The sequence below is a fragment of the Telopea speciosissima genome, chromosome 7, assembly GCF_018873765.1.
Source record: "Telopea speciosissima isolate NSW1024214 ecotype Mountain lineage chromosome 7, Tspe_v1, whole genome shotgun sequence".
NCBI classification, from domain to species: domain Eukaryota; kingdom Viridiplantae; phylum Streptophyta; class Magnoliopsida; order Proteales; family Proteaceae; genus Telopea; species Telopea speciosissima.
Window position 1 is genome coordinate 3,226,998 of NC_057922.1, and position 11,465 is coordinate 3,238,462.

The following is an 11,465-nucleotide window of genomic DNA, read 5'->3' on the forward strand; positions in this document are numbered from 1 at the left end:
ACAAGCGCCATTGAAAAGCTCCTTCGAACTTAACGTTCGAATCCACGCCTCACGGCCAGCGTCTAATGCTTTTGTTTACCTGCTTCCTCTGGACTTCCGCTCCTCAATTTCATAAAAACCCTTCCATCCGATTCTTCATTGTTTCCCTATAAAGTAAAATTAAGTGTTCTTCGATCTTACATCTCTGAAGCCAACTCCAATACTTTAAACTTCTCTGTTGTGTCACGCATGGCGGCTCCTCCTTGCAATGAGGTGAGATTTCTTGCTTATCTTTCTATTTTTAATGCTCATTTTTCGTGCCTACATCATTATCCAAGGCAACTTTGGTTGACTTGGTGTTTGTTCTGTTTCTGATGCTCTGTTTGGATGCAATATGCTATTAATTTAGTTATCTTCTCTTTATTTTGGAAGGGGGGTGGTTTGGGAAGCAATTTTTTAAAATTTAGTTAATTTTTATTTCTGCTGTTCTTCAGAGCTGGGATTTACTTTTTGGGTTTTGATGAATTGGGCTCGAGTCAGTTCATGTAGCAGATGCATGAGGCCGAGGTTCTCTTGAAGTATAGATAAACCAATTCTGCTCACTGTTTAGTACATTTTAACGAATAAAATTGGAGCGAGAATACGCCATGGAAGCATTTTAATAAGCCAGTAGAGAACTTAAAATTGCTTGATAAGGAGTTTTTTTGACCATATGGAGATTTTTCAGATCAGCTCATAATATGCTTCTGCCATAGTGGCAGCATTATGATTTTGCAGAATTTTTTTTTAAATCTATGGATGATGCTGGTTCCAAAACTAGCCAGTAAATTCTGTTGCTGAGATAGGGGCAACCCAGTAATGTAAATTTCCGGGTACAGTTCCACGGTCATCTTTGAATTAAACATGAATCTCACCTTAACACTAACTTTCGAGTATTGACTTTTCTGTCTCTGATTCTTGTTGAAAAATAGGGCAACTCGGAAGAAATATATTTTTTGGTCTAAGAACACCTATACGGTTAATTAATGCTTCCATATCCTTGATGTATCTTTTCTTAAGGAACGTTTTTGAATTTCTATCAAAATTTTAACGGGAGGGAAAACATCTTTCTCGTCCACATACAAGTATAAAACTAAAATATAAATTAAGCTCATACCAGAAGTTTCACTGCATTAATAACAGAAAGATCCTTTTATAATAATTATTTTTTGCTTGGGTTTATTAGTGAGTTTATCCTCTGTTTGTCTCGTGAATAATTTCTCAAATGAACGAGAAACTTGGAAGTGATAACTTTCTGTTCTGATATATTAATTTTGTCTTCTTACCTCCCTTTTGTGCATGGACAATGCAGTTGCAAGCTTTTCTTCTGTACAGATGTTACTATTTAATTGATGAGCATCTTGGTGTGAGATGCCATGCCAGATGTGTATCAGTTAACACGTGTGGCCCAAGTATTTGAACAGAGTCCTAGCTCCTCTGTGTGTGTGTGTAGAATCATTATTGAGGTATTCTACAAATTTTGTTTGTATGGATTCATTTAGTATGCGACTAATTAATGTCATCTTTGACCAATTTTTATGTAGTTCCATGAATGGATTCATTATGTGACTAATAACTCTTCTTCAATTATCGAGCTCAATATTTTAATTTATTTAGGAGCTCTGTTATGCTGAGTTTGGGGTTTATCCTGCTACGAAATGGTTCATGATAGGAAGCATTTGTTGGGACTCGACACACTCACAATGCTGAAATTTTTTTCAAAAAGAAGAAGAAAAATAAAAGAATCTGTAGATCTCCTTCAGTTAGTTTAATTGACCTTCAGAAATTTTCTAGAAATACGTGACAAGTTACCAACACAAAAGTCCGACCCATTAAGTGCCTCAGAATAGAATAAGTATGAGTAGGACTGTTGAGTCCTTGTGTGTAGTGTATGTGTGTCTTAAAGAAAGTGTGAGTGATTGAGTGAACCTTGGGTCACTATTTGTATTTATAGGAGTATTGTCTTGTATGTTTTGACTGAGTGGTAGTGAAGTGATGAATGTGTATCTCTAATGCACATGAGGAGTGAAGTTTGTAAAGTGCGAGTGAAGATGTAATAAGTGAGTGATAGTGTATGCCACTCTACCATATATGCATGGAGGTGCTTCTTTATGTAATTCAATATTATTAGTTTGGAATTGTTTTTGCACATCCGGCACTTGCTTCTTTACAGCATTGCAATGAAGTCTTGTTTAATGAACTCATTTGCACAAAGCAGTCAGCATTCAAGTCATGATGAAGTCCACGATCAGGGCAAGACAGAGGCATACTGATACGATATATGGGTATATGACATGAAAAGATACCTTGGACTGTTTTCCTTCTCTAAGTCATGGCAACTAAAATATCTCCTCTCACATGTTAGACCATAAAAATGATCTTCTGTGCTGGCATGGGTTTGTTGGAAAATTTTGGATGGGAGGTTCCAGCTGTTCAGATTTCAGACTGATCACTGTGGGGGTGGGCAGTCTGGTTCTGCCACTGACCATTTGGAGCCAAGGACCATTGACTTGTATCACCTGGTTCTAGTGCTTGAATGGTTCACACTTTACACTATTAGGATGAGATGGTTAGACATTTTGTGATGAGCTAAATTAATCTAATGGAGTGCAGCATGGATGAGCACCTTATTTTGTTTGAATGACAGCTGTTATATTTCTTTTAATCTTCTATGTTTTTTGGTTTATTGCATCACTGGCCGGGAGTGTTAAAACCTAATGGTTGGACAAGATGACTGCTAGCCTAGAATGCTCCAGCCTTTGTACTTTTTAGAAACACTGCCAGATTTGACTTTCTATGATGATTGTAGAAGTCCTTTTTGTGTATACCTCAGCTTTTGTATCTTTCTGATTGTTCAAATAATGCCATAATTAGTGGTTGTGATTTAAGGGTGTGAATTGCAAACTGAAACCGTTTAACAAAATTGAACCAAACCATTTAAAATGGAACTGATAAACCGTTTACTAATCGATTCAGTTCTGGTTTAAAAAGTGAAACTGTTTATTAAACAGTGCAGTTCGGTTTTGAACTGATTAAAACCGGTTAGAACCGGTGCACTATTAAACTCATTATACATACTAAGCCGGTAAGAAATCATTTAGTCCTGGCATTCTACATATGCTCTCTAGTGTTTTATAGTGGATTTACACCGTGTAGATTAATTTAAACTATTTTTATTTCTTGAGTCACAATTTGGGCCTAGATGCCATGTTTCAAGCCCAACAACATCAAATCTCTTTATTAGGCTTTAAAAATAGGTTCATTCCCAATTGGGTCCAGAACTGTTAACTCGAACTGATAACTTGAATCAGCAACAAAACTGAAACTGAAGCCAGTAAAACTGTTTAATAGGAACAGTTTATTAATTGGTTTCACTTTCGGATAATGGAATCGTTTAGTAAACGATTTGGTTCTGGTTTCTACCCTTCATATCTTCATCCGAAGCAAAACCGAACCAGTTAACTGAAACCTAACCGATTAACACCCTTAGTTGTGATCACCTCATTGATTCAGTTTAGGTTGGTAGTTTGATCTTTGTAGGCTGGTCCTGTTCCCAGCCTGTGCAACATTTTCCTCTTTTTTTTATTTATTCTCTGTGATGATTAATATAGACACCTGAGCTATATGAGTAAATGGACTTTGAAAACTAGTAAAATCCTAGTCTAATCTCGGGCATACAAATTTTGTTTTCTTGAAAATGGCATTAAGAAATAATTGGGCATTCAGTGAAATAGATTAGATTGCATTACCTGTTTATAATTATCAGTTTAGCAGGAAAATGAAATGTTTATTACAATAGACTGGTGGTCTTTTTCCAACAAATATCTGCTTGTGCTGTCACTGAAAATTTGGTATTGAGTTTTTGATCATCATACTATGGAAAATTATTTCTTTTTGGAAAGTGAAAGCATCCCAAATATGAATGTTGTTAAAATTGTATTTTGAATGCTGTATTTGAAAATTGACCTTGCTATTACAAGTGCTGTATATGAGGAGACAGAAATGGTGCCAAAGATGGATACCTTTTGGGCTGTGGGTTACAGACTCAATACAGAGCTTGTCAGGAAGGCTGAGTTCTACTAATTTGATAGGTTGAAAAGTTAGGTTAGTGTGATCTTACAAACTGGGTGTGTCAGCGGGGTAAAAGAAAAGATGAAGATTATAAAGCAGGGTAACATGTGGATCAGAAATAAATTATCCCGAATCTATGTGCGGTTGGAGTCTTGGAGATTAATCTATTCTAGTTTTCAGAGGTTCCAACAAGTATGTTTATGGATTATTCTTGGAAGGACAGAGAAAATTGGGCAATTTAGAGAGCTTGTATGGAGGTGCATCATTTCCAGTTTGAAATGTCCCTTGGAGACCAAGTCTTCTGAGAGATGTTGCAACATGCAAAAAATTTCAAATGAGCTATAAATTTCCCATATGATTTATTCATGTCACAAGGGTTGTTTATCAGCCATATTTCTGAAAATATTCTGTATGCTCTAGTCTTTTTGTTTGGTGTTTCTTAAATTCATTAATTTATTTCTTATTGCATTATATGAACCCTTTCTCTGTGTATCAGTTGCTGATCTGACAAAATAGTTCTTGTAATTTTTTTGGGGAAAAGAACGCTACCTGGTCACATCGCCTGCGTGTCTCCTGCGCCTAGATACAGAAGCGTGCGAAAGTACCGTGCTACCCCCATGGAAAGGTGGAAATCCCGCACAGGGTGATGCTTGTGCGTGCGTGCAGGCTCTGGAGGCCTGGCAGCGATCTCTTTCCCAATTTTTTTATCCACTCTGGTGTTTTTAACTTGGCTGTCTCATATTAAGATGATTGTTTCAAAATAATGACAAACTATGGACTAGATATATCTTTGAGTTGCAATGTTTTCCGTTGGTGCAGGATCAAGGTGACTACAACATTTCAGTTGTTTCTAAAAGAGGGGATACGAATCAGCAGTGCCCTTCAAAATTTTCTTTCTTGAGCTTCTTAGAAGTTCCCTATACATCTGAAAGTGAATCAAGCTTGGATAATGATTGGAATAGCATGAACTGTGTTGGTTTTGAGATGGAAAGTGCAGCTAGATGTTCCTCATGCAGTGTGAATATAGATATTACAGAGGAAATCTTGGGAATACCTAAAACCAAAGAACAAAGTGATCATTGTTCAGTAAAACCTGAGAGTTCTCAAACTGTATGGCACCATTCACCTCTATGTGTTTTTAAATGGCCGTAAAAATGTTTACAAGTTCATTATATTAAGAGGAAACCGGAGGTACCATTGGATGGAAAACAATAGTCTACCAAGGACATTGAATTTTTTCATTGATAAGACTATTGTTGCACTCTAACTGATGTGCACCTTTGTTTTCCTCTGCTCCTAATCTTGTCAACACTGTTGTTATACCTGCCAACTGGTTTGCAATTGCAGAGGGCATCCCAGAGAAAGATTGGCATACAAATAGGTGGCAAGATCATGCAGCTTTTACTGAATCAAAGCCTAATTTTACTGCAGTCCTCTTTAAGAGGTATGTATTAGGACTGCATAAGATTCCGTGTATATGTGTTAGTGTAAATTTACTTAAAAAAATAATAGGGTAAATTACAGATCACCCTCTGGTTTTTGAAAAAACTCAAATGTCCCCCTCTACAGTAACGGTGTTAGTCTGCTGTTAGTTATTGGTGTGAAAGGACTATTTTACCCTTTTACTAAAACATTATAATTAAATTTACAATACTACCCTTCCTTCATCTTCAACATTGGTCAAGGGTAGTTTAGGGATTTAAATTTATTTGACTGGCTGACATCATCACTTAACAGCATAAAACTAACGTTAGGGACTAATTTGTCATTTTGGGGTCTAAACTAGGGGATGATTTGAGTTTTTTCAAAAACCAGGGGGTGATCTGTAATTTACCCAAAAATAATATTTGGTTTGTTTTCCCTTTTTTCGACTAACCAAGTTATCACCCAAAACAAGTCACTACTTCGTGGTTAAGTGGATTGAACTTACAATGCAATTTATCTACAAGCTCAAGAAAAGTAGAAATATGTATTGGATTATTAAGGTCATTAAATTTCATTCAACTTGTTAGTATGGTCTCTTTATTGAGATTCATAAAGTTGACTGTCATGACCCCCTATGTGAAGCAGACTTTTTCCTTGACTTTAGAAAATTCTAGGATGGCAAAAAAGGCAGCAGGGGGAAAGTTTAGGCCTGGTTTGAAAAATTCAATTGTACAAATACATAGGTGAAGCTTACAACCATTTTTATAGTTCAATTTTGAACCATAAATATAGTTTAGAAGACTCAGAATAATCACATGGTTATTATGTGCACATTCTCTTCACATGCATTCACAGGTTTCCTTCTTGAGATTTGGAAGACATATGTTTGCTTATGAGTTATGACAAAAGAAGGAAAGTTAACTTCAGTAAGATTGTACAGAACACCTTTTTTTTCAATAGTTATCTTTTGTAAATAAATGTATGCTCACAGCCACCACATAAACAGTAATATACAACTAATTAGTGTTGCTAAATGAACCAAGCAACAACCAAATAAAAGACATTAAAGTGGTTCGCACACAAACAGAGGGGGTTTGATGTTTTTGCTTCTTCCCCTCCCGCCCTCTTTTTTTTTTTTTTTGGGGGGGGGGGGGTGGAGGTGAGTGTTTCAGAGATTGTCCATTCTCTTCAGTTTATCAGAAAATTGCTAGATTTTCAATTGCTTGGCATTTATTGCCATGTTAAAAATCAATTGTGAGTTTACTTTCAGGGAACGCATTCTCTGTCCAGGAGTGTGTCCCCTGCGCCAGCGCAGGGGCCAATGGGAGCATGCTTGGAGGCATCAACAGGGGCGGGATTTCCGCCTTTCATGGGAGGCAGGCCGGTCATTTCACCCATCTTGTGTCTGGGCGCAGGGGCTGCACTCCTGGACAGAGTCCTTTTCCCCTTACTTTCATTACCCAGTATATCATTAAGTGTTGAAATTTTCAATTTTTACCATTTGCTAATTTTTCGATCTGGATGTTCACATTTCCATTTTCTGCCATCATCAGATCTTTACTATTTTTGTTTGCGACAGCTAATTACATATGCTATCCTCCTTTTCTTTTAATATTATTCCTCCAATTCATCAGCAGACAAATCAGTGACCGAGGGAGCTCATGATACACCTAGTAGCAGATGGCGGAGATATAAACGTGCTGCCTCACTAGATTCAAGAAAAGTTGTTATTTTTTTCTCAGTACTGTAAGATTCCAGTCCTTCATTACAAGTAACTGAATGCATGTAACCTTTCATATGTATATGTGCATGGTTCAGTTTTTGACACTGCATCAGATCTTCAAAAGCCAGTACTCTAAAGATTTAACCTTTCATGCAATTTTATTTGTAAAGCATGTCTCTATAAAGTGCTTGATCATGCTGTTGTCATTTATCTTTGGTAAATTCATATTCCTATTAGATATCCAATCTATTTGAAATCTTGTCTGATCATGGGCATAGTCAGAAACTTAGAAGGACGTGAAATCTGTTGTCATTTATCTTTTGTAAATTCCACTGCTTTTAGTTGATCTGGTTGGACCTGAAATTCAGGATTCAAGTCTGGTGTTAAATGTAGTGCTATATATCTTGTCATTTACTAAGAAGGTTTAATGTTTGTTTGTAGAATATGGCAGCCATATTAGGGGCAAGTGAAAATATGTAAATATGTTCAATCTTGTATGACTGTATTCCAATGTGTATACCATTCTGATGCTAATATCTTATAGGTGGAATCGAAAACTGTATTGTCGTATCTTTTGTTTTCTTGTCTCACATACCAACGTCATTTACAAGTGTTTTCTAAATTCTGTTTCAGGTCAAGCATGGGAACACTGTTATTGATATACTTGACACTTAGGGTGAAACAGATTGCTGATGGGGTAGTTCATGCCTAGTGGTGACACTTGGAGTGAAACAGATTGGTAATGAGCTAGTTCATGCCTAGTGTGGGTGCTCCATGTTTTGTTTCTCGTGGTTGTTGGTATAGTCTCTCCCTCTCCCTCTCTCTCACACGCACATTGGCAGTTAATGTACATATGCCCACATTCAAGTTAGTGTCCTCTTTTCTGCAACTCTTGATTTTCTGTCATTTCCTGGACCTTGTTTATTATGGTACTATCTGTTGATTCTATTGCTTGTGGTCTGTTGAGGCTCAGGAAAATGGAAAGGAAAATACTGTTTTTTCGCTCCTTGTTAATGTTGAATTTACCATTTACTAGTCACAACTCACAACCCTCACGTACATTGCATGTGCGCAAATCAAGAATCAACAGTAGGTGGATATATTGGAGCTTCATAGGTTCAATCAAATGAGTTACTGAAGTTTACTGTGCAGTAACTCTTCCACCTGAACTGCATTTCCAAGCAAGTTCTGCTAATCTCATAGAAACGCCCGCACAGGTCATCCACTGCCCTACCCGAACATGTCATATGGAATCATCATGAATTTCATCTGAATTATTCGAGGGTGACATGTTTGAGGAAGCTCAAGCTCTAGGTGCTGCTCATCTTCGTTGGATTCCGCTTTTTTAGCCATTTCAGAATTTTTTTTGGCCAGGGTCCTTGCTTGCAAATGCAAGTTTGTGGCCGAATGATATGAGGCAGTCTTTGGTAGAATGTTTCTCTATAACCCAGCAGATCCATCTTGTTATTGTAATGGTTGAAGGCGATTGCCTATATGGCATCCTGTTATCAATGTCTTTAATAAGTATAGTGAAGCGGTTACAACTGGATCTGCATATGATACCAATTCATGGAGAAAATCAAGGAAAAATATGACAGATTCAATTGTTGTTTGGTTGTCCAAGAATTACAATTAGATATTCCCCATTTGTGAGAGGAAGAAAAGAAGAAGTCAGGCGTTCTTCCCTCGATTTTCTTTTCCCTCTGTAGTACTGTGGTTGCAGGTAAAGTGAAGGGAAGGGAAGTGAAATCAGTTTTGGAAAGAAAATAGGAAGTTTTATAATCATGATTGTGAAACCTACCAACAATTCTTACCATATTTGGAATGGTTTGAAATTTTGTAATTAGGAGAAGCAACTCTGCTAGGCTGCATAGCCTAGTGACTCCTTGTGGTTATCTCTCTCCGCCTATGAAATAATATATCTGCCTCCTATCGTGGGAGGAGAGAGAGATGAGCATAGGAGGCACTAACGTACGCTATGCAGTCGGACATGGAACTCAATCCCTTTGTAATTATACTGTGGGAAGGGGGTTTGCTACATGGCATGGGGGCTGTGCACTAACATCCAAGGGGAGGGGTAGGGTGATCATTTTACTGGCCCATGTGAAAAGGCGTAGGGGTGTTGCTGGCAGCATTTTTTTTCCCTTATAATTTTGAAGGGAAGTAGCTTTCTGTTCTGGAGTGTGGCCTACGTCAGGACTCTCATGTGTCTATATCTCTCATCAAAATAAGGGGGCAAATGTGTCTTTTCATATAAGGAGGAGAGATAGACTCATGGGAGTGCGGGCGTAGGCCATACTCCCAGACAGAGTTCTTTTTCCCAATTTTCAAATGTAATATTTAAGGGAAAATGATTCTCACAGTGCCCACATGGGATTCCCTTTCACACTCTCCACTGATTTAGATAACGGTACCGTGTTAGTTGTATCGGCCAATAAATATTGGTATCAATTGACACCGATACCAATACAGATTGTAGTCAGACTCATTATCATAAGAGGGTAAAATGGTCCAAAAATCGATGTTAGTGGTATGAAAATCAATGGTCTAGTATCATCGGAGGGAAAAATGGTCTGAACCAACCCATAGTAAGTTCTGGTACAACAATACTACGGAATTGATACATACGGCAATTAATTGGCCTACACAATAATAGTTTGTTCTAAAAAATCCGGTGCAATAAAACGTGTACGACAATTAATTGGTCCTTGTTTTAATATGATTGCTCTGAAATAATATAGGAGCAAAAATACGGGTTTATCCTAATAAAAATCAAGGAGAAAACTAATTTTGTTGCAACTAAATTCTAATTGTCTCATGCATTCATGAACACTTAAAACCAATATGGCTTTCCAGTTTGAAATCATTTCACATTCTTTTGGATCTCTACATCTAATATTAATTAAATTTAACCGGGTCTATCGAAACAAATGTTGATAGATAATCCATCAACCACAATCTATCATGACAAATAATAGTATGTATCAGTACAAAATGATAATAATAATAATAAGTAGACAACCAATTAATATGGCATTTAATATGACGATCAATACATAAACATGTATTAATACATCAATTAATATAATATTTAGGTTTAGGTTTTAGTTTTTTTTATTTATTTTGTTTAATTAAATTAAAATACATAAATATGTATTAATACAACAATTAATATGACATTTAGTACGACTGCTGTTAAAAGTCGCGTACGGAATTAAGCTACCCCTAGAATATGGTAAGAATCAGAAATTTGAATTATACAATTGGGTACGACAATTAATACAACAATTAATACGTGAACTTACTAACTATGATCCAACCTAATACATTGGATCCATACTGACATCAATCAAGACCAATATAGCCACCGATACTGGATATTCATCCTTGCGTACCTATCGGAAACCGACACAAAGGTGAATTCGGCTCCTCTCCAAGACTCCAATGACTGAAGCTCCAACCATCCACCGCTCTCCAACGTCGACACCTGTCTTATTTTAAATCCAACGGTGGTGAGCAATCCGGTGCACAGCCTTATCAAAAAGCAATCCGGTGCACATTGGTTCTCCAAAAGCAAAAGCATACTCTCCAACCCGATCCAGCGACTGACGCTCCAAACCCGTGAGATTTGAAAAACGAGAGAAAGTTTACCTCTCGTCTTGCCGTCCCATTGCAGAACCCTATAAAGAAACCATTCCCATCATCTTTTCCTCCCATTTCATACTCCCAACCCGATATAGCAGTAGCACACTCTCGACTCGTACCTCTTTTTCCCTCTTTCCCTCCCATTGCTGAACCCTAGAGAAACTATAACCGATTGAACAAGAAAATGGGAAATCTGATTCTCGATTATGGTTTCTCTAGGGTTCTGCAGTGATAGGGAAAGAGGGAAAGAGAGGTAGTACACGAATTCCTTCTCCTTCTCTGCCAAGGAAAAACGAGAAAACTCAAAACACAGACTCAGACGTTCTCCTTCTTCGCTTGATTTCGTTGTCCTCCTTCTCTGCTACAAATTTCACGGGTTCGGAGCGTTAGTCGCTGGATCGGGTTGGAGAGTATGCTTTTGCTTTTGAAAAACCAATGTGCACCGGATTGCTCACCACCGTTGGATTTAAACATGGAATAGGTGTCGACGTTGGACAGCTGGGAGGTGGATGGTTGGAGCGTCAGTCGTTGGAGAGGAGCCGCATCCCACGAAGAGAAGGGGAAAGACACGTGGATTCGAAAT

General features: G+C 37.6%; 2 protein-coding genes across 3 annotated transcripts in view; both read left to right on the forward strand.

Annotated features, from left to right (window-relative positions):
• On the forward strand, positions 1-8,237 carry LOC122669607. Of its 2 annotated transcripts, none has more exons than XM_043866402.1 (6): positions 1-180; positions 211-252; positions 4,909-5,199; positions 5,437-5,533; positions 7,149-7,260; positions 7,871-8,237. In XM_043866402.1, the coding sequence occupies exons 2-6, from the start codon at positions 229-231 to the stop codon at positions 7,947-7,949; spliced, it is 603 nt and encodes a 200-aa protein (XP_043722337.1). In that variant the 5' UTR covers positions 1-180; positions 211-228; the 3' UTR covers positions 7,950-8,237. The 2 variants fall into 2 exon arrangements, with proteins under 2 accessions (XP_043722337.1, XP_043722338.1); XM_043866403.1 differs by having other exon boundaries at positions 3-180; positions 7,152-7,260.
• LOC122669600 (carbon catabolite repressor protein 4 homolog 1-like) overlaps positions 914-11,465 on the forward strand; it is a 57,695-nt gene continuing 47,143 nt past the window's right edge. Inside the window, exons 1-2 of the mRNA XM_043866396.1 lie at positions 914-929; positions 11,433-11,436. The gene's annotated coding sequence lies outside the window, so the exon portion shown is untranslated. The remainder of the gene's footprint in view (positions 930-11,432; positions 11,437-11,465) is intronic.